The sequence below is a fragment of the Crocuta crocuta genome, unplaced genomic scaffold, assembly GCF_008692635.1.
Source record: "Crocuta crocuta isolate KB4526 unplaced genomic scaffold, BGI_CrCroc_1.0 scaffold59, whole genome shotgun sequence".
Classification (NCBI taxonomy): Eukaryota; Metazoa; Chordata; class Mammalia; order Carnivora; family Hyaenidae; genus Crocuta; species Crocuta crocuta.
In genome coordinates, this window is record NW_027551578.1 from 876,332 (window position 1) to 899,157 (window position 22,826).

General features: G+C 47.4%; 1 protein-coding gene across 5 annotated transcripts in view; it reads left to right on the forward strand.

The window, feature by feature from the left end:
* The first annotated feature begins 41 nt into the window (after window positions 1–41).
* Window positions 42–22,826, forward strand: part of URB2 (URB2 ribosome biogenesis homolog) — a 29,222-nt gene continuing 6,437 nt past the window's right edge. The window contains exons 1-8 of one of the 5 annotated variants that reach the window (XM_077751672.1): window positions 42–241; window positions 1,874–2,012; window positions 3,597–3,773; window positions 6,225–9,537; window positions 13,904–14,064; window positions 15,945–16,055; window positions 17,562–17,804; window positions 20,884–20,971. In XM_077751672.1, the coding sequence (XP_077607798.1) occupies window positions 1,887–2,012; window positions 3,597–3,773; window positions 6,225–9,537; window positions 13,904–14,064; window positions 15,945–16,055; window positions 17,562–17,804; window positions 20,884–20,971 (4,219 nt within the window). In that variant the 5' untranslated portion in view covers window positions 42–241; window positions 1,874–1,886. The remainder of the gene's footprint in view (window positions 242–1,873; window positions 2,013–3,596; window positions 3,774–6,224; window positions 9,538–13,903; window positions 14,065–15,944; window positions 16,056–17,561; window positions 17,805–20,883; window positions 20,972–22,826) is intronic. The other 4 variants (XM_077751673.1, XM_077751676.1, XM_077751677.1 and 1 more) reach the window with 4 other exon arrangements.

Sequence of the window (22,826 nt, forward strand, 5' to 3'; positions counted from 1 at the left end):
GCGGAAGGAGCGCGGGGGCCGCTCCCACGTGGTGGGGCAGTGCGGCCGTCCCGACCTGCGGCCGCCTCCACCGTCCCGCGTCCCGGCCCACGGTCTCTAAGCGGGGCTGGCCTCCAGGTGAGCGCCTTAACCTGCGGACTGCGCTCCCTCCGTGCCCGCCGCTCTGCTCGGGGCGGGGCGTGACGTGAGTTTACCTGGGGACGTCCTCCAGGTGAGTCCCTCACGGAGGGCCGGCCCCGAGGTGAGCATTCCCCGCGGGTTAGGCGCTACGTCCCGGCCCAGGGTCCCTATCCGGGGTTGGCCTCGAGGTGGGCTCCTTAAGCGAGGAGGACTCTCCGCCCTGGGTCCGCCCCTGGCCCCTCCCGCGGCGGCGAGCGCAGGGGAGAGCCATCAGGGCTCACTCTTTCGGCCGCCCCTTTTCGTCGCTCCTGGCTGCTCTCTGATTCTGTTACTTGGTTTCATTATGCTGTGCGGGGTTCCGAGCGTGGCCGCACTTGAGCGCCCTTTGCGTGGGTAACAACGCGAGTTTGCGTCCGGCGTGGAGCTCTTCACGCCGTCTCGCAGAGACCGCTGGATGGCACCGGGAGCAGAAAGTTGGTAGTCTCCGGGAGGGCGTCTGGGGCGTCTTTGTAACCAAGTCTGCAAACACATTTTAAGTACTTTGTAGCTGAAAGCACGATGGCTTTCTGACACACTGATTTAGAAGTTAAGTTCTTTGAATGGGCGCGTAAGGACGTTTTGACAAAATGGGAAAACAGCCCTGGACTCTTCTTTAGTGGAGTGAAGGATGCTGTGCTGATAGTAGTGTTCTTCACGTGGTGTTTGCTCCTTCCTTGTAGTTACCGATTGACGTTAAGTTCTGAAGGTAGGTATGTAGGATTTCAGGCTTCATAGATTGAAGAATTTCAAGTGATCCAGCCCTTCATAAAGCAAAGTTTTGCCTAGATAGTATATTAAAATCACGGGACTGCAATCTTTTTTTTTTTTTTTGCTGTTGTTCCATTTTGTTTTTATTTGTATTTTAATTTCAGTACTAAGTAGGAAAAATTTTCACTTTTGAGGAACTTGTTTTCTTTTATGTAACGAATATGACTTAACGTGATAGGTTTCTCCTTTTTATGACTTTTAGGAAACTCAAAGCTGTATTTACTTCAGGTTTATAGAATCATAGCTGGTCAGTATGCTTGCTTTCCTTAATGATTTTATTGTATCTTATTGTTACCGTTTCAATTGTGTAACTTTTTTGTGGATTCTTTTCTGAAGCAGAGGGTGTCCTTAAGCTTATATGTATATAAATGGAATAAAATTGTAGTGGAAAGTTACTGTTGCAGCTGAAATAACAGTATATCTGTTGGGACTAGATTTATACTATATTTCTTTTCTACCTTGTGAAATGTTACTTTCTCCAAATATTGCTTATTTCTCTCTGGAAACAATTTAGTGGAGCTTGTCATATAGATGATACATAGTTTCAGGTGATTTATGCAGATATTTTGGGGACGTTTTCAGTCTAAAACCACACATGAATCTCCTTTCACAAATAATTTGAACACTTTGGGTTTTGTGCGGTTGTATTCCTGCACATTCACATCTGAGGATAGGATGTTTGATCACAGCAGGAATACTTGTACATATGTGTGTGTAGTTCTTTTTATGCCTGCTTTGGTCAGACTTTCTCCAAGAAAATTCATGGGCTAAAGCATTTTATGTATAGATTTGTGCCCCACAACTCTGTTGGTGTATTTTAGTTCGTAAAAAAATTTTATTAAGGAATATATATTATATAGTTAATAAGATACATGATTTTTTTTTTTGGTGCCTATTGAGTTTGACCATAATATAATAAATACTGTTTTTCTATTTTAAATTTTAGATAAAGTGTAGCAATGGCTGCTGTTTATTCTGGCATTTCCTTTAAGCTCAAAAGCAAGACAACTTCTTGGGAAGATAAACTAAAACTAGCTCACTTCGCTTGGATTTCCCACCAGTGCGTTCTTCCAAATAAAGAGCAAGTAAGTTTAATGTGAAATTTACAATTTTTTTTTACAACTAAAAAGAATGGTCACTTACATAAATTATATAATGAAACTTAATTAAAATTTAAAAAGAGAAAAGGTTGGGGAAGGGAACATAGAGGTTAAAAGTAATGTCAGTGAAAAAAAGTGAGTCAAATATTTCATTAACAAAGTTTTTCTGTTACAAAGGCAACATTTCTTTTGTGTTTAGAGACACCTCTCAAACTAAGTATGAGCATCAGTGAATGAACTGGGAACTGGGTTACAAAACTTAGGATCTGAGTCTGTGGGTAGCTCCATTTATTTGTGAATCCAGGGTGATGCTCTATAAGCAACTGCTTTTTGGTAATTTGTTAAACATCTTTGGAATTTGACCAGCTGGGAAGTAGAGAAGCTTTAGTATTTGTAGTAAGCCATCCTAGAAATAGGCTAGGAACCAAGAAAAGCATGTCTTGTTGTTAACGTTTTTTAAGCTTATTTGGCAAAAAATAATACTGTTAATACATTAGAGACATCAGGATGTTGGGCTCATGCAATTGTGTTAACATACAGCCATATGCCGGTATTAAAGAAGACAAGCACAAAATGTGTCAAAGATGGGTTACGTCTGTTAAGGTGGGTGATGATGACGTATGGTATGCAGCACACTCTCACATCCAGTGGGTTCTAAACCGGGCTATACCTGAGAATCACCTTGCAACTTGATAGTCACCTGGCAGGTGCTACCCAGGGTGAGCTAAAAGGGGAAGTAGTAGTGGCAGTTTCATCAAGGTCTCCCTCGTCTTATGCTGAAAACTTTTTTCCCTTTCAGCATCTGTCACAATTCATACTGTTACAACATTTCTCTTATCATGAGCTGAGGCCTCACCGCCTTGACAGACATGTCACAGTAATGACCCCCCTTTTCATATAGCACTTGTGCATTATTTCGCAGAAGACTGCCCCTTCCTTCCGGATGAGGTAAATACATCTAGAAGTTTTACAGGTCACATGGAAAGCCAACACAGACCTCTGTCTTTCGGCTCTGCGTTTTTGCTTCTGTTTGTGATTTACTTTGTGGCCATTTTGAGCAATTATTGTACTTCTAACTTTTGAAATTTAGTATAACTTGAGAAGACTCAGGAGAAGCTGTTAGAGTTTCACTTGAAAATTTTTATTGGCCTCAGATGATGACAAAATTAGTTTCTTCTTTTTTCTTTTCTTTTCTTTTTCCTTTCATTTATTTTTGAGAGAGTGAGCAAGCAGGGGAGAGGGGCAGAGGGGGAGAGAAAGAATCCTGAATAGGCTCCATTCTCAGCGCGGAGCCTGACCCTGGGATTATGACCTGGATTGAGAGTTGGATGCTCAACCAACTGAGCCACCCAGATGCCTCTAGTTTTTTTTTGTTTTTAACGATTCTTTAGTAATAAGCATTTTAAGTTACTAGGACGTCATATTATATATAAAATAATATTACCAAAGGTAGGTTTTAAAGGACAGGTTTTTCCCTGCCAATTGGATTTGATTATACATGGAATGTCCTCATAAATGTCCTGCATCTTTCTTTCTTGGTAAGGAAATACATATTTCTTCCAAATTCAGGTACTGCTTGATTGGGCAAGGCAGTCATTGATTGCATTTTATAAGAAAAAACTTGAACTGAAGGAAGACATTGTTGAAAGGCTTTGGATCTATATAGATAATATTCTCCACAGCAGAAGACTGCAGAATCTTCTCAAGAATGGAAAGACAATTAACCTTCAGATCTCCCTAGTTAAGGTGATTATCTGTTTTCTGTGTTATCCTATTTGTGTTACGTGCACCTCTATTGATTTTCCTGTTAATGCTATAGCCTTGTTTATTTTTGGGTAAATTATTGAAGATCTAGGAAGTATCAAGGTAGAGAAACAGGAGAAGGAAATAATACTACTAGAATTTTATTAACAACTGATACTTATAGAATGCATTTTGTATGCTCTATACTGTGCTCTACACTTTATGTTTAATATTCAAGGAAAGCTTAGAACTATTTCAGAGTAGGGGGTGATTATCTTTTATTAATTTTAGAGAGAGAGCAGGCGAACAGAGGAGAGTGACAGGGAGAGAGAGGGACAATCTTAAGCAGGCTCCACGATGCGGAGCTTGATCCCACGACAACCTAGGATCATGATGTAAGCCAAAATCGAGTTGGACACTCAACCCACTCGACGCTCAACCCATCAGAGCCACCCAGATGCTCTGATGACCTTTAAAAAAAAGTTTTTTTTAATGTTTTTTTCATTTTGGGGAGGGGGGATCAGAGAGAGAGGAAGACACAGAATCTGAAGCAGGCTTCAGGCTCTGAGCTGTCAGCACAGAGCCCAATGTAGGGCTTAAACCCATGAACTGCGAGATCATGACCTGAGCTGAAGTTGGATGCTTCACTGACTGAGCCACTTAGGCGTCCCACGATTCCTTTTTGATTGGAAAGGTGGCCAGCAGATTATGCTACTTTGTGATTCACCCTCCACTTTTTCCATTGGCCTGCAGGAAGATGAAAGGCCAAAATCTGGACAGGAATTTCCTCAAAGATTTTTGAGTCAAAGCGATTTGGAAGTCTCAGAATTATGAACTTTGGTGTCAAAACTGAGTATTTTTGAAATAGTGTGAGAATAGTTGGTGACAATAAAAAGAACTAATAATAAGCACTTGGTGTGTGGGGGGCTCAAAGAGTTTCAGTAACTTTTACAACCCAACACAGCTAGTAAGTGGCACAGCTGGGATTTGAACATAGATCTTCCTGATTACCAAGCAAAAACCTGTGTTCTTATCCATCATTCTGCTTCGCCCACGTGAGTGTGCAGGCAGAAAGAGAAAATCAGTGAGGCTGATAATATTTAATATTTGAGCTGCCTGATGGTTCAGAGGCTTTAGTGGTTCTTGAAATTATGTTCTCAATTATATGTTACATTTTAAAATAATTGGTGATCAGCAAAGTGGGTTATTTCGAATTGTCCTTTGGGAGTATGGAATGGAAATCTTAAGCTTTTAAATGTCATGTTTTAACTTTATGCATGTTTTATGTTTACATGAGTTATTAGTATGATAATATATGCATGTGGTTTATAGATAAGTTAGCCTTTTTGGGTACAAACGTGAAAAAGTTAGGAAGACAAGTTGTATAGTCAGAACTGTTTAGAGTCACTGTAGCAGTGACTTGGCATTTAAGTATCTGACATTCTTGTTTCAGGTTTTCCAGAGCCAGCAGGTGCTTGAATAGAGATAATCACACCTGTGTCATTGGGCTACGATAATTTAGCACTCAGGATAAATTTGATTCTCAGATGTTGTAAGGCTGGGAAAGCCACTTAGTGAATTTTGGAAGAAGAAGACTGTGGGTTTGCCAATGTTTGCCTTCCTCTTGTTTTTTTCCCTTAATGTTTATTTATTTATTTTGAGAGAGAGAGAGTCCCAAGCATTCTTTGCACTGTGAGTGCAGAGTCTGATGTGGGGCTTCATCTCATGAACCGTGAGTCCATGACCTGAACCAAAATCAAGAGTTGCTTGACCGGCTGAGCCACCCAGGTGCCTCTTTTGTTTTCAGATTCTTTTTCAACGTTGGTTCATTTTTGAGAGACAGAGCATGAGCAGGGGAGGGGCAGAGAGGAAGACACAGAGTCTGAAGCAGGCTCCAAGCTCTGGTGTCAGCAAAGAGCCCAACATGGGCCTTGAACTCAGGAACTGTGAGATCATGACTTAACCAACTGAGCCACCCAGGCGCCCTTCTTTTCTTTTAAGAGTACCTTTTGCTTTGTTTTTTTAAAATAGTGTAATTGTCTGTGAAAACCTATTTTGGACCACAGGATCATAGCCCAAAGCCACCGTCCATCCATGTATATATACCTTCTAAGTTGAATTTCAGGCTTAGGATATAAGGAAAAGTGATCTTTGGAGTTTAAATCTTATAAAAAAAACAGCTCTTTAAAAGGGACAGCAGAATGACAAAGGCACTGATCCCTGTTTTGAATTTATATTGGTAGGAGATGGCTGTGTGAAGGACTTCAAACAGGTACTCTGCCTTCCTTTGGTGCACTAAGCAAAGGTCAAGGTGATTTAGGTACGGTAACCTGGGGATGTCCTTCTCATCAAGATAAGGACAAAGAGTGAGCTCCTTGGTTCAGTTATGTTTCTCTTGTGTTTATGTGGGTGTTGTAATGCGGTGATGAGTTTTCTTTCTTTTTTAACGTTCAGATCATAAATGAGAGAGTAGCTGAATTCTCCCTTTCGGAATCCCAAAGAAGCACGTGTGCCATGCTGAGCTGCTGCCAGGGCATCCTCTCGACACCCGCCCTCGCCGTCATCTACACAGCGAGACAGGAGCTGCTAGTGGCGCTGCTAAGCCAGCTGTGCCGCCTGGCCTGTAGGCAGCCGGGAGGAGCCGAGGTAGCCCAGTTATTCGAAGTCATTCACCTGGCGCTGGGGCACTACCTCTTGATCCAGCAGCAGCAAGTCAACCCAAGACGTGCCTTTGCGGAGGTGACTGGGCACTTGCTCCAGCCCTGCCTGGTCCTGAGGCACTTACTCTCAGGGGGCACGTGGACACAAGGCCAGCTGCGGCAGGCGCTGAGCCGGGACGTCAGGAGTCAGATCGAGGCCATGCTTCGAGCTGGAGCCTTTCAGCCCGAGTTGCTCTCGTCCTACAAAGAGGAGCTCTTGGACCAACAGCAAGGTGACACGAAGATAGGGGCCATGAAGAGTCTTCTAGCTCCTATGGACACTGTGATTGCCAGGCTGGTGGATCCTGGCTACTGTGAACTGTCCCTCCGTGCTGCTGTTATAGCCAGCTCCGTGGCCTTGCTGTATAAGCTCTTTCTGGATTCTTATGTCAAGGAGGGGAACCAGCTCCTCTGCTTCCAGGTGCTCCCCAGGCTTTTCGGCTGCCTGAGGATTTCCCAGCTGCAGGAGGAGCACGTGAGCGCCCTGACCACATCAGACTGGACCTCAGAACTGCTGGTTGTAGAACAGCTGCTAATGTCCGTGGCCAACAACAATATCTACAACATCGCCGCCGACAGGATCCGGCACGGAGAGGCTCAGTTCCACTTCTACCGCCGCGTGGCCGAGCTACTGATCAACCACTCACAGGCCTCCGTGCCCGCCTGGTTCCGCTGCCTCAAGGCTTTGATGTCTCTGAATCATTTAATTTTGGAGCCGGACCTGGATGACCTGTTGGCGTCAGCTTGGATCGATGCAGAGGTGACAGACTTGCGGACGAGAAAAGCCCAGGAGGCACTCATTCACACTCTCTTTCAGACGTATGCGAAGCTCCGGCAGGTGCCGCGGCTGTTTGAGGAGATTTTGGGGGTGCTTTGTCGCCCAGCTGCTGAGGCCCTGAGGCAGCCCGTGCTGGCCTCGGGCCCCTCTCGGGTGCTCCGTGAGTGCCTCCTGGAGTTGCCTCCGAGTCAGATCTTGGACACGTGGTGCCTTGTGCTGGAGAAGTTCCAGTCTTTGGTCTTGCCTTATTTGCGGGGTGATGCCGACATGGCCTTGAAGTCGCTGTCGCTGAGCTCCCTGCTGCACTGCATCATGTTCAACATGAGGAGCCTGGACAGCAGCACACCTGTGCCCATCATCAGGCGGATGCAGCGCACCATGGACAGGATGCTCCAGGAGCTTGTGAAGCCCCTGCTGGACCTTCTCCTGGAGCCCCCACGCCCAGAGCTGGAGCCTTGGCTGAGGAAGGTCAGTGACTCTGCACTCTTGCTCTCTTACACTTGGGCCCAGGTTGACACCATGCTCAGTATAAACTGTAGCCAGTACCAGTCTGCGTCTGGGGCTCTTACAGATGCTGTGGTGGAGATCCCAGGCCTCCCCTCATTGCTCCCAGGTGTTGAAACGCACCACTGGAAGAAGATAGAAAAGTTTACAGCTCAGTTTGACTCTCTTAGCAAGTACTGTTTAGAACAGCTCTACCTACAGAAAATGAAAAGGACTTTAGTGGAAACTAGTTTCCAGTCTGAAGAAGCCCTTTGCGCTCTGAGGCGTGACGCTGCCTACATCCTTGGTTCTGGCAGAGAAAGCTTGAATCAGAGGACAACCGCTTCCTGGGATGGCCAGGTTGGGACAGTGAGTACACTCACATACCCTGTAGCTCACTGGCACTTGGTTGTGTCAAATCTCACAATTTTAATATCTTATCTTTGTCCGAATGATGTGAGATCCTTGGCCAGTGTGCTGCTGAGAACTTTGCCGATGAGCAAAGCCCAGGAAGGCTCAGCAGAAGAAGAGCCAAGCATCACACTTGAAAAAATATCCAGTGCTGTCCTTCACAACCCCCTCTTCCCAGAAATGCAACCCCTCCATTCTGCTTTCTTACTGTGCCTGACCGAAGGATGTGCTAGTGTCCTGCGTTCCGGGATCCAGGGCGACCCGCGTCTCCTCGGTCAGCAGCTGCCCTGGCTTTTTGAAAAGGAACACACTATTGTGACTCTCTGGGAAAACCGATTTGCAAAAGTCGGACCCGAAGGTGTGGAACCAAAAGGAGAAATTGCCCAAAACTTACTCTCCTTGGTCAAGAGCGACTTCCCCGTTCAGCTGGGGGGAGAACAACTAGAGAGCATCCTGGGATTTTTGGAAGTTATTTCTGCTCTGCAGCTGGACAGCCTTTTGGCCCCCTATCACGTGCATTATTTTCTTCTCTTATTGTCCACGGCCGTCAGCAAGCTGGGGGCCCCTTGCTCTTGCCCGCTGAGCCTCAGGTGTTTGATGACTTGCTACCGGCTTCTTGGCTACCTGCAGCGAGGGAAGAGTGCCCGCTCAGTGCTCAAGATTCTATATGTTAGCGAGATCTTTGAGATCACTCTGACCTCATTGTTCAAAGCCAGTAGTAGATTTTCTGTTGATACGGATGACCCCTCCTGGTTGGAATTCCTCCAAGTGATAGGGACATTCTTAGAACAGCTACTGCAGATGCTTATCCAGACGAAGCTCAGCCTGGTGCTCAATTTTGGGAAAATCGTTGCATTCCTCCGCACACTGTACACCGAAGCAACTTCAGGCAAACAGGTGGAAACTCAGAATCCTCGGGGCCAGCAGCTCCTTCTGGTGTCTTTAACCAAGCTGTGCCAGGTCCTGGGGCCTCTTGTCCAAGAGCGGAAGCAGCAGCAGGAGCCCTCGGGTGCGCTGTCTGCGCTGCTGCCAGAGGCCGTTCTCCAGACAGGAGCTGTGCTGTCGCTGTGCTGGGCGCGCGGGGCCCAGGGCCGGCGCCTCCCCTCCGCCCTCATCTCCTCGGTCAGCGCGCTCTTGGAGGCAGATGTGGGCCAGCGCTCCACGCACGGGACCGACGTTTCCCCGGCGACCGGCGAGAGGCTGCCCTCCCATACCGCCTTCTACCAGGACGTTTACTCTCAGCTGCTGTCCGGGTTACCGGCCCTTGCAGGAGACCCTCAGTCTTTCCAGGCAGCCATGCGGTTTTTGACTCTGTTCCTTTTGGCCCCAGAGCTCCATCCCAAGAAGGATGCGGTTTTCATCTCCATGTTTCATTCTGTGAGAAAAGTTCTGGCAGGTAAGGGATTTTCTCTTGAGCTAATTCTGTACCACAGAGCTGTGGGTGAAAGCTGGTAAGCCCCCGGCAAGGTGAGTGCCCCCCACCCACCCCGCTTTGGGAACAGCTGTTCCCTGCAGAAGGCACAGGCGGTGAGCCATGAGACAGGCCCCCCACGCCACTCCCAGGACCTCACGTCTGTGTCTGCCTTCTCTATGCATATGAACAGTTACCTCACACGCTCTTTTCTACACAGATAGCCTTCTAGGTATGGCTGTTTGACACCCTAGTTTTTTACTTACTTTGGGGATTGTTCTGGTTTATAGTTTTGAAATCTATTACTCTTTTTTTTAGCTTTTATCTGTCTTGGCCCTGATGGTCAACATATGTAATTTCATCCTTCTCAGTAGGCTTTTTATGTCCTGTCTGCTGCCATCTTCAGTAACCTAAGCCAGCTTAAAGAGAAAAATGCAAATAATTTTTAGGGAGCCTCATAAAATTCCTTGAGGGCCGAACTTCCACCCCTCGGCCTCAGTGTAATGCCTGGCCATCGTCCGGCTACTGGTGCTGACTGGGCAGCAGCTTAGCTGGCCTCTTGGTCTTTTATTTTTATATCCTCCTCCTGGGGTGGCCGGTCAGGACCGCAGACCCAGCCAGTGGCTGTGTGCAAAAGCGTTCGATAGCTGCTGTCCCCAAGGTCAAAGGCCCGTGGGCCAGACTTGTCTCCGTTTCAGGTTGATGTGGGTTTGTTTTCTTTTGGTTGTTACGGAGGGTTGGGGTTAGTTAGGATAGTCCTTAGAGGTTAGGCTGGGGAGAGTGCCGGCTGGCGTGGCCCCCAGAAGGCGTGCCGACCTGTGTTTCCCAGAGGGAAAGCTGTGACAGGCTGGAGGGGCCGCGGCTGCAGGCCTGCTCAGTCACAAAAGCATTTAGTAGGATCTTGTAGGAAGCAGGGCTGCCTAGACCAGCACCAGGACCAGAGTGGTGAGGCCAGAATAACACTGCCATCGTCTTCCTGTCTATAGCCTTTCCGTCCCTGCCGTGATTGTGGATCGACTGAAAAGGCTTTGGCGTCACATGTTCTATCTTATTCTGTCAGTGATTCTTTTATGTTTTTTTTTTTAATGTTTTTTTATTTATTTCTAGGAGAGAGAGAGAGAGACAGCGTGAGCAGGGGAGGGTCAGAGAGAGAGGGAGTCACAAACTGAAACAGGTTCCAGGCTCTGAACTGGCAGTCAGCACAGAGCCCGACACGGGGCTCGAACCCACGAACCGCGAGATCATCACCTAAGCGAAAGTCGGACGCTTAACCGACTAAGCCACCCAGGCGCCCCATGTCAGCGATTCTTTTAGGCAATGCTGTTCCCCTTAGCGGAGGCTAGAATTTTAGTCTTTTACGGTCACTAGTTACAGTGTCCTCAAAGAGTGATCTAAGCAATGGCAGCTCGGAAGCTCTGGCCCCCCTTCCTGTTTGTTACACAGATACTCCGTGTGTCTTTTTCCCTCCAACCCTCTTGACTTGAGGTAGACTTGGTCCTAGCTTTGTGTCCCTGGTCTTGAGGGACAGAGCCTCTCTGTGCCGGAGGCCACCTGACCCCTGTCCCTCAGACCACGGGATCAGGTGTTGCTGTTGGGTCCAGGCCTCCTATCCTTGAGCTGCTAGGTTTTGTCTAGAAAAGGGACTAGAGTGAGAGGTGTGGAAAAGGTGTCTCCTGAGGACTCCCTCAGTTCAGTGATGAAAACCCATCGCTCTTACAAATGCTTCATACATGCGTGGAACCATATCCTACTCTGGAGATGAATGCAGTGTTGATTTTTTTTTTTAAGTTTATTTGTTTTGAGAGAGAGAGAACGCGGGTGTGCACAAGGGAGGGGCAGGGAGAGAGGGAGAGAGAATCCCAAGCAGGCTTTGCACTGTCGGCGCAGAGCCCTGTTCGGGCCTTGATTTCACGAACCGTGAGATTGTGACTGGAGCTGGAACTGAGAGTCGAACACTTGACCAACTGAGCCACCCAGGTGCCCCTGCAGTGTAGATTTTGACCTACGTAATCAGTAAACATGTTCACACAGATCACAGAGCAGTGCAGCACTCTCCAGAACACCAGAGCTGGGGACTGTGGGTTCGAGTGTGTGCAGGCTAACCATCAGGAAGCAGTGGCCTTCAAAGGGTGGGTGGGGTACACAGACACGGTGGGCCGTGCTGCTGCTGAGCCTTCTCTGTGGCTGGGACTCTGCTTTGCCCTTTCTTTTATTTGCCAACCACAGGAGTTGGTGCAGTTATGCCCATTTCACTGATGATGGAATGGAGGCTCAGAGAGCTCAGGAGCTTGTTGGACAGTGGGGCTGTGGTCTTTATCCATCAAAGCATGTGGTCTCCTCCACCCCTTATGCTTATGTAGCAAGCAAAGACTGGGAAGGTATTCTGGCCACATGGAATAGTCTGGTGAGCCGAAATGTGACTGGAAAGGTAAGCTGGGGTCAGATTATAAAGGGCCTTGAATGCCATGACCTGGGACCAGCCTTCCCTGGGAACATTGGAAGGCTTTCTGGCATTAAGTGGGAAGCAGTTCCCTGAAGTTTAGAGTTCTTTTCATGTCTCTAAAAGAGCCACGCTGCTCCTATGTCCGTACTGATTCTGTGAAAGAATATGTGCACACCTTGTTTCATTGAGCTTTTTAAAAAAATTTTTTTAACATTTATTTATTTTTAAGAGAGAGGGAGACAGAGGGCGAGTGGGGAGGGGCAGAGAGAGAGGGAGACACAGTATCTGAAGTAGGCTCCAGGCTCTGAGCTATTAGCAGAGTCCGATATAGGGCTCCAACTCACAGACCATGAGATCATGACCTAGGCCAAAGTCAGAAGCTTAATAAGCAACTGAGCCCCCCAGGGGTCCCCATTGCTCTTTTCTTAATTGAGCTTCACAGAGATTCCTTTTTTTTTTTATAGTGTGCAGGTTTGTGACAACCTTGGTCAAGTAAGTCTGTTGGTACCATTTTTCCAACAGCATTTGCTCACCTCATGTCTCTCGCATTTTGGTAAATCTTGCAATATTTCAAACTTTTGTTGTTGTTACATTTGTTTTGATGATCTGTGATCAGTGATTATAACTCACTGAAAGCTCAGATGGTGGTTAGCACTTTTTTAGTGAAAATGTATTTAAAAAATTTTTTGTAATGTTTATTTTTGAGAGAGAGAGAGCAAGCGCACATGAGTGGGGGAGGGCAGAGAGAGTGGAAGACAACAGAATCCGAAGCAGGGTCCAGGCTCTGAGCTGTCAATACAGAGTCTGACGTGGGGCTCAGACCCATGAACCATGAGATCATGACTTGAGCCCAGGTCAGATGCTTAACTGACTGAGCCACCCAGGTGTCCCATGGAAAAAGTATTTAAAAAAATTTTTGTTTTAATGTTTTTTAAATTTATTTCTGAGAGAGACGTGGAAGACCAGCATGAGCAGGGGAGGGTCAGAGAGAGAGGGAGACACAGAACCTGAAGACAGCCTCTGAGCTGTCAGCACAGAGCCCAGCACAGGGCTCGAACCCACAAACCGTGAGATCATGACCTGAGCTGAAGTTGGACGCTTAACCGACTGAGCCGCCCAGGTGCCCCGGAAAAAGTTTTTTTTTTTTAATTTTTTTAATGTTTTTATTTATTTCTGAGAGAGAGAGACAGCGTGAGCAGAGGAGGGTCAGAGAGAGAGGGAGACACAGAATGTGAAGCAGGCTCCGGGCTCTGTGCTGGCTGTCTGCACAGAGCCCGATGCAGGGATCGAACCCACGAACCGTGAGACCATAACCTGAGCCGAAGTCAGACACTTAACCTACTGAGCCACCCAGGCGCCCCTGGAANGGCGCCCCAGAAAAAGTATTTTTAAATGAAGGTATGTGCGTTGTGTTTTAGATGTAATGCCATTGTATCCTAAATAGACAACAGTGTAGTGGAAACATGGTTTTTATCTGTGCTGCGAAACCGGAAAAGTCATTTGGTTCACTTGATTGCGACCCATGCTCCCTGGCGGTGGTCTGGAGCCTGTCGTGCCGTATCTCTGAGGTCTGCCTGTACGAGGAGAGTAGAAAACCATGTAGAGGAAGTAGCAGTCACCTGTGTGCAGAGCCCAGCGTGCAGCACTGGTAACCACCGTCGTCCTCCCCCCCGTGCCATGCGTGTCCGCACAGGTCACCCCCACCCGCACGCTGCGCGTGTCCTGCACAGGTCAGCCGCACGCGGGGGAGCGCTGTCACGCCGCACCCCACGTCCCATGAGTATTCCACACTCCTCAAATGGTGGCTTTCAGTGGCTGGGACTCTGTTCCATCCTGTGGTTTCTCCAGTGTATTTCACCTGCCCCTCTCCTGTCACGTCTTAGCCGTTTGGGTTTCTTTTCCACACAGATCCTGCAGTTTCCGGTCAGGCAATTCAGGACTTGGAGCCTCATTTGGGAGCCTTGTTCACCCAAATGTTAGAAGTTGGGACAACAGAGGACTTTAGGATGGTAATGCAGTATGTTCTCCAAGGATTAGACGTCAGTAACATGTGGAAAGCAGATGTGCAGGTGGGTACCTGTTCTCCCTTGTATGGCAGGGGCAGAAATGATCATCAGCTCAAAGGGGAAACCTTACTTGAGATGCGATGTCACCTCTGAAAATGAACACACAATATCAGCCTGGTAGAGACTGTGGGCCAGGGGGTTGTATGGAGGGAGCCGTGGCCTGCGGGGAGGCCTGGGACTTTAGTGTAAGGGGCCTTCTTTTTCAAAGGGGAACTTTTTCACGTTACAACTGTGTGTGCTGTTATATGAAATACTAAACATAGCGTCCTTATATTCTTGGCATATAAAAAAGCCCAGTTCTGCTCATCCTCTGCTTAAGACATCTCTCATCATACTTTTTAAGACCTTGATTTGATTCGGTCACATGGCCCCGATCCTGTTTGAGAATCGCTCTGATTAGCGAGCTGCCCTGCAGTCTTTTGACCTTAGTGTATGTGGGAATTGCTAACAGAGCCCCACATTTGCACTCAGCACTGCGTATTTTGGAGCCTCTGCATGAAGCTTCCGTGCTGGCACTTCTGCTTGTAAACGGCTGCGTGCCCCGGACTGATGAGCTGTCCCTGCTCGCACGGGAGGAGGAATGCCACAGCGCCAAGTATCTCAGAGCCAGCCGTGCAGCCCATGCCTTCTGGTTCTGAGCTTTCCCTGCCTCGTTGAGTGGCGTCTTGACCTGTGGTTATAATCAGCACACTGGCTTTGGGTTTGATTTGGATGGGGAGAGAGCTGGAGAGGGTAATTGAGGCCCTAGAGGGGCAGGAGGGCCAGCGCACATCTCTCGTTCGTGAGCAAGAGGCCCAGGCTGGACCAGGGCCACTGCTGTGGGCCAGCCCACTTGTCCTTGCCCGTGGCACGTGCCCCTCTGGAAGTTTCCGTTGTGTGCATTTGCAGCATGATTGCGCCCCAGCTTTGAGAAGGGTCAGTCTCAGTCAGAGACTGGTTTACAGAGGAGGCAAGACTGGAGGCTGAGCATTCAGAGCTGGAGAGGATTTAGATGGGGGGACGTTGCTATGGAAACAGGGAGGCAGGTGTTGTTTGCACAGCAGGGCAGAGGTTGTGTGGGTGTGAGAAGGTGGACAGCAAGGGAGGCGCCCGTGTGGTGGCCCTTGGTGGGTACAGGTGGGTGGGAGAGAGCCCCCAGCTCAGGGCAGAGGGCGGGGCTACCTTGGGCCGAGGTAGCATGTAGGGGTATGGCTAGTCAGGGCTTGAGAGAGAGAAAGGGAGAGCCAAGGGTAGAGGCCAGTGTTGTGTGGGTTTGTGGGGCTGCAGTGTTAGGGGAGGAAGGGCTGGCATGAGGCTGAAATCGACGGTATTAAATGCCAGCATGGGGTCAGACATTTATTGATATAGGTGCTCGATAAAGTGAGTTCTTTCCCACAAAGTTCCCTTCTCCGGGTGTAAAACCATCACCTGTACTCAGCACCTGATCTAATCACCTTGCTGTGTCCATCTTTCCCCCTGGCTCCTCCTTTTCCCCAGGAGCACATGGGATTCTTGTGCAGGTAACTTACAGCTTGCTGCTTCTTTGCACACCATCTTGGCATGATGAGGCCTCTGTAAGTAGGTTGCTGCACCCGTCTGTGGCCTCGTTTATTTTATTCTCCTGGCGCATTTGCCTGCATGGGTTAGTGAGATGCTACTTGAAAAGGCCTCTACTTTGCCACAGATCAGCTCATCTGACTCCTTGATTTCCTGATTGTGTGAGGATGGAAGGGGCCTCACCCTCAGGGTTTAGCCCAAACCAGGTCTTGTCCATGCCTGTGACACCGGGGTTCTGGCGAGCCCTGCTGTCTCTCTTCAGCACCTGTGACCAGGCTTCCTCCCAAGATATACTTCTTAGGAGAGAGCTGGCTGTTGCTGCTAAGGTTTTGTCCCTCTTCCCTCAGGCCACTTTGTCAGCTATTACATTGATCAAGTTGCTCCTGAGCTGCCCACTCAGCGGAGAGAAGGCGAGTCTGTTTTGGCGTGTGAGCCCCCAGATAGTCATGGCTTTGACTGTAAGTACCCCTGGGTGTGCCCTCCGACTCTTCACCCCTGTTCCTGTGTGGACAGAAGGCTGCATTTCGGCTTCTTGCACCTCTGCCTTAATGCAGAGCGTGTTTCTGGGTGCCGTGTCCTAAAGACGGGTGCCAGTAGAGTGCTTTCCTGTGCGTGTGTGTGCTGTCTGTGGTGTGTCCGCCGCAGAGATGGTGTGTGGGTGTGTCAGGGAGCCCCGGGAAGCAGTTGGTGGGCTGTATAGGAAGACACGCAGTGGTCAGATGGGGCTCCCGTGGAAGCCTGCTTAAAGTAGAGAAGAGGAGAAGGAATTCTGGGTCTTGTTTTGTCCCCAAGAATTCTGAGGTCAGTTTAGTGCATTCATTCATTTGTAGGGGTGGGTGTACCCTTAAAATCTATGATACAGTGAGAAAAAAGTGGCTTTATAGAATGGGATAGTGATGTTGCACATAGATTATTGTTACAGTCGCACCTGATGTTAGATTTTGGCACCTGGTGAACATGCGTGGAGTCCCATGACTTTCTGTTTGACCTGCACAAAACCCTCGTTTTAATCAGCACTGCCTCAGTGTTTCTGCCCTCTAGAGTCTCCAGTCAGTATTCTTGCACTGGGGTTCAAAAGAGCAATATCTATTTTACCATCATTATTTGCTGTAATTCTCTTGTGCTGCCTGAGAGAACTGGCCTGGATGAGTGTGTTCTCAGGGCAGAAGGATCTAAGGAGCAGACTTAACACTGTCTCCTGTTCTGGTCTGTTGCTTCGTTGTTTTTCTGGGACTCTGCATTGGTGGGTGACAGTCGTCTTTCCCTAGTGAGTGTAGTGGGGACGAGGAGGGAGAGTGCAGGCTCGGGGCGGGGGAGGGGAGGGCTCGTGTGCTGTGTGATCAGTGTTGGTGTTGTGCATGGTAGGGCTGCATTAATACGCATGTTGGTAAATCTAACAGGGTGAAGCCATCACAGCCGGCGTCCCTGGGCAGATGGGCACCATGAAAGGCACTGTGGGGCTGCTGCTGACATGTGGCGGCGTGAGGAGGGTCACAGGAGAGCTCTCCCAGCTTACATAGTCAGACCCTGGGCTGCCCCTCATCATTTTGAGTCCTGTCTCTTTATTCTCTAGAACAGTAACCAAACATCTTACCTAGAGCTGATTTTTAAGAAATGTAACAGAGGAACTTTAATTTATAGATATGTAAAACTAATGACCGTTTTGGGAAAATAATATTAGGTATATCTGATGTGAAGGTTCCTTGTTCTGAGAAACTGGGTGACTCAGTTCTTGTAAGAAATTATTTCTTTTTGAGGCACTGAGTCCAACAAGCCCACAGAGGTCACCACAGGAGATGGAGCAGTGGCCTCCTGGTCTCTTCAGAAGAGGGCCTTCTGTCAGTTCATTTTGCACGTTCTTGCCTCTGTCGCTTGAGTTCTTATTTCTGTCTGCTTCACGTGTTATATTTTCCCTTTAGAGAATCACCTTCATTTTCTTTCCTTTATTCTGTCTTTTTCCATAGCTGCAAAACCGAGAGGCTTGTCAGGAGCAGCCTGTGCCCCTGGCCGTGGTGGGGCCCATCTTGGACGTGCTGGCAGCCTTGCTGCGACAGGGGGAGGCGACCATCAGCAACCCGCACCACGTCAGCCTGGCCTTCAGCATTCTGCTCACTGTGCCCTTGGATCACCTGAAACCCGCTGAGTACGGGAGCGTCTTCCTGCGGGTGCACAACGTGCTCTTCTCCATCCTGCAGTGTCACCCGAAGGTGAGGAGGCGGGGCCGGCGCCAGCGAAGCGGCAGAGCTCACTGCTGGAGGACAGGAAAGCTAGTGGCTGGCTACGCACACTTCTGGGTTCCCGTGCTTTGCAGGGCACAGTGATTTCTCAGGCACAAAAATGTTTGATCTTCACACCAGGCTGTTTGAGTGAGTTTCATCTTTGTTGGGTCTGACGCTCAGAACAGCGTTTGTATACTAGCTATTTAAGGAAGCTCATTGTGAATTATTCTGTTTTTGCGGATCACTTATCTAAATGTCACTCACTTGCCTAGGTCTCTTCATGGGTTTATAACTCAGATGGGTGGGTGTAGGAAGTGAGGCGTCCTGAGTTACAGTTTTACAGTACGCCGCCTTTGAAATTAAACTAAATGTCCCGTAGAAAACAGTCCAGTTCAGCCAACATGTATTGAACATTTGCTGTGTGTGTTGCTCCCCCCTTACAGCAAGCGTGTAAAGTAGATCATAGTCCATTTTATTGGTAAAGGAACTGAGGCTCAGAGCTGCTAAGGGATTTGACCAAAGTCACCCAGCTGAGTCTAAATCTTATTTTCAGGACTATTGATCTTTGGCCTATGTTTTTCCCAATGCATCAGTGCTAATACATGTGATGTGTGGGAACTATAGATACGCTGTGTACACATAGATGCGGACACAGGTGAATATTTTTAACTGTTGTAATGTCTTCAAGTTAGAGACCTGACAGCAGTGCAGGTTTTAAAAAAAAAAATCCTCTGGTAAACTAAGCACTCATGACATTGGGCCTTACTCCAGTGTCTTCCCCGCTTATCACTTGCCTTTGGCCCTGGCTGTCTTGTGTGCATCTTCGTTTTAAATCTCTCTGCTGATGGTTAGATTTTTTTTTTTTTTAATGTGACCGTATGATATGCATGCGGTACAAATCAATTAAGAGCTGAAATTGCTGGCCTTGCAAAAGACGCAGGATTCCATGCAGTCGATGAAAAGCAATATTAGAGGGGGTGCCTGGGTGGCTTGGTCGGTTAAGAGTCCGACTTTCACTTAGGTCATGATCTCGCGGTTTGTGGGTTTGAGCCCCACGTCGGGCTCTGTGCTGACTGCCAGCTCAGAGCCTGGAGCCTGTTTCAGTCTGTGACTCACTCTCTCTCTGACCCTCCCCTGCTCACGCTGTCTCTCTCTCTCTCTCCTAGAAATAAATAAAACATTAAAAAAAAAAAGAAAAGCAATATTAGAAAGCCATGGGAACCTCCTGCAGAACCATTAACAAATGATCATTTAGCAGAATTAGACCATTTAGTGAGAGGAGAAAATTGACAGGTATAACGACGGATTGTAGTAAAGCGTGACGTGACTCATAATAGCAGCTCTCACTCACTGCCTGCGAGTTAGACTGGGAAAGGGGGCCCACGTGGTGCGTGATCACACTGATGGCCGGGTGCATAGTTGAGCTGATAAAAGCACCAGGCTAGGATCTGCATAGGTAAATCCAAAGGGGCCGGCGTGAGGCCCTCTCAGCCGGGGTGCCCAGCACAGCGACCAGCAGCTGGTGCCGCACTAAGCCAGGCTGTGAACTCAGTCTGGCTCTAGATTCATGTGCTTTTAATGAGTTTGAGAGCAGAGGATTCTGAGGGGTCCTGGGGAAATTTGACGAAGCTCTGGAATTCTGCAAAACTGAGTTCTTTCCGAGCATGCTGTGACGTTGCTAATTTGATGTAGAGAATGAGATGTTATGCTATCAAGAATTTGGTTGCATAAATTATACCAACGAAAAAAATCCCAGCGCTTGATTGACTCCTGTTCCTTCTAAGAATCCTGAGAAAAGAGCAGTGTGTCCCCTAGGTCTTGGAAGCAGTCGGGCATGTTCTGTATCCGCATTGTTCACAGCAGTCGCCAGCCACATGTGTCCTGACCACTGATACGTGATCTAGGAGCTGTCTGACTAGAAACTGAGTTTTTATTTTACTTAAGTTTAAGTAGTCTCATGCAGCTCATGGCCGCTTTATTGGGTAGTGTGTTGTTTTGATTCACATCTAAAAGGGGTTGAATATAGGGGCTCCTGGGTGGCTCAGTTGGATAAGCATCCAATTCTTGATTTCACGTCCTCATGATCTCATGGTTGTGGGGTTGAGCCCCGAGTTTGGGCTTGGTGCCTGCTTAAGATTCTCTGCCCTCCACCCTTTACCTCCTAGCATATACACATGCCCTCTCTCTCACTCAAAAAAAAAAAAAAAAACTAAACTAAAATTTTTGTATCATTTTTCAAGATAAATTCCAGACCTTTTCATCACTAAAAAGTGAAAAGTTTTGAATCTTATTTTAAGTGGATTTGCTTTATACCATCTTTTTCTGGTGCAGTTATACTTGACTATGTTGGTTGTTGTTTCTTCTGTTATTTATTTTACCCATTTCCAGAATGCATTAGTAACAGCTTACAGTAACAGAAACAGATTGAGCAAATTCTAAACTGATCACTCTCTTAGATTCCTAAAGTTTTGAAGCTCGAAAGCCCTATCCCAAATCATTAAAACAAATGCTAAAGAGTCAAGTAAGGTGGATGAGCAATTTCCCCAGAAAGTTCAAGCAAAAAGAGATTGCCACACTGTTTGGAGCATCCTGATAGATACAATTAAGAAGGAAATAAATACAGTGCACCTGGGTGGCACATTTGGTTAAGCATCCTACTTCGGCTCAGGTCATGATCTCATGGTTCATGAGCACAAGTCCTGCTTTGGGTGAGCTTGAGCTCTGCTTCGGGCTCTGCACTCTCTCTTCCTGCCCCTCACTCAGTTGTGTGCTTTCTCTATCTCAAAAAAAAAAAAAAGAAAAAAAATGGGGCTTCTGGATGGCTCAGTTGGTTAAGCATCTGACTTCGGCTCTAGTCATGATCTCATGGTTTGTGGGTTCGAGCCCTATGTTGGGCTTTGTGCTGACCGCTCAGAGCCTGGAGTCAGCTTCAGATTCTGTGTCTCCTCTCTGTGCCCCTCATTGGCTCGTGCTCTCTCTCTCAAAAATAAATATTAAAAAAAAAAAAGTAGAACTTGAAATGAACAGTAACTTACATGTGCTTATGTTCTTTTGTCTCTTATTACAGGTAATGCTGAAAGCCATCCCTTCTTTCTTGAACTGTTTTAATAGATTGGTATTTTCAGTTATGCACGAAGGGAGGCAAAAAGATAAAGGTAATTAAAAGTAACAGTATTAGATACATGATTTCAAATGTGTTTATCTTTTGGTGGCTCTGTCTTCGTATGTTACGGAAAATAAAACCACCCAGTTGACTTTAATTTTGTTTTTAATGTTTTATTTTATTTTTGAGAGAGACAGAGTATGAGCGGGGGAGGGGCAGAGAGAGAGGGAGTCAGAGAATCCAAAGCAGGCTCCGGGCTCCGAACTGTTGGCACAGACCCCAGTGCGGGGCTTGAACTCACAAACCATGAGATCATGACCTGAGTCGAAATTGGACACTTAACCAACTGAGCCACCCAGGTGCCCCTCACGCAGTTGAGTTTAAATAAGATATATTCAGATCACTAAATGAACACCCCAAATAGTTTTTTTTAAATTACAAGCTGTCACTGTTTTGTTTTTGTTTTTGTTTTTGCTGTGTCTAAAGCGGTGAGTGCATTTTTGATTTAACCAAATTAGTTGTTTTTCTGGGAAAAAGAAAAGGCTCTAAATTCAAGAAATGTTCATTGTCATGTAGGAGGGATATAAAGTGAGTACCATCCCATTCTTGCCCTAGAGGAGTCCCTTGTTTGCTGAGGAAGTTAAAAAAGAACAGGCATTTACAGAGCCGTTTCATTTTATTAAAGGGACGAGATCTGGCAAGTCACCATTTCAGACTTATCTTGGCACGGTTGTGTTTGTTTACCAGTGAAGTGAACTGCCATGTGGGGATAGCACAAATTATGCGTACAGCTTGTGTTCAGCCTTGAAGGCTGTTGATTCTTGCAAAGTTTCTAATTTGGGGGAGATTCTCATTATTTAAAAATTTGCATATAAATTGAGGCAGTCTATATTGCTCTATTTCAAATTTGCATAGCATGGAACAGACCCTACCGTTAGAAGTGCTGCTGAGCACACGGAGAGGGTGCCCGATGGAGTGCTCTGGGACCTCAAAGAGGGGTGTCTAACTCAGGGGGTCTACAAGGCCTCCTGTGGCCACAGGTGTAGATGGACTAGGAACAAATGCATGATACTCAACTCCTCCCCCTCCAGCCTGAATCACTTGAATGGGTTCAGACTTGTAGACTTCAGTAACTGTTGCGAACAGAGAAAAGGGATGCGGGCCTGTCATTCCCAAGTTTACTCTGCTTGGTTTTGAGATGAGTCCGTGGTAGAGTGAGGTGTGTCGCTTTCTCCCAGCCCGGGGCAGAGCCTTGTAATGTTGGTGCCAGTGTGGTAGTGTGAATGTGTTTTAGAGCAGGATTGGGAAACAGGTTCCGTCTCCCTTGCTAGCCATGATCAGCTGGTGGTGATTGATGGCAGCTCTGTACCAGGGCCCCTGAGGTCATGACTGAGCTCAGCAGGAAGATTCCCTGTTTTACTAGTGACCCCTGCCTGCACAGGAGATGGGAAATAGCCGTGTAGGGAAGACCCTTCTCCACCCCTTGCTGAGCAGTGGGGGATCAGAGCCCTCCCCACACACTATTACAGGCATGTCCTGCATGTTGTTGAAAACGTGTCCTTTGCCATGTGTTCTGAGGGGCGTGGGGAGTGGTCATGAGCATGGCTCTGCCATGTCTGTGTTGGTGCAGCTCAGTGACCTCCCTTCCATCTGCCAAAACCCTGTTCTCTGATGTGCTCACAGCTTAAACGAGTAGAATTTTACCTTCATACTCTTTTCTTGTTGACATCTAATGCACTCTTTAATAACCACACATGAAATCTGTGGCCGTAATAATGCTATGTATTCATGTGAAATGCATGTGTGTGCTGAGCAGTGGGAACAGGGAAGAAACAGTACATACTAGATATCCAAGCACTTCACTAAAGTATGTCCCTATTGAAATGTCCAGTGTATGTTAGAAATTT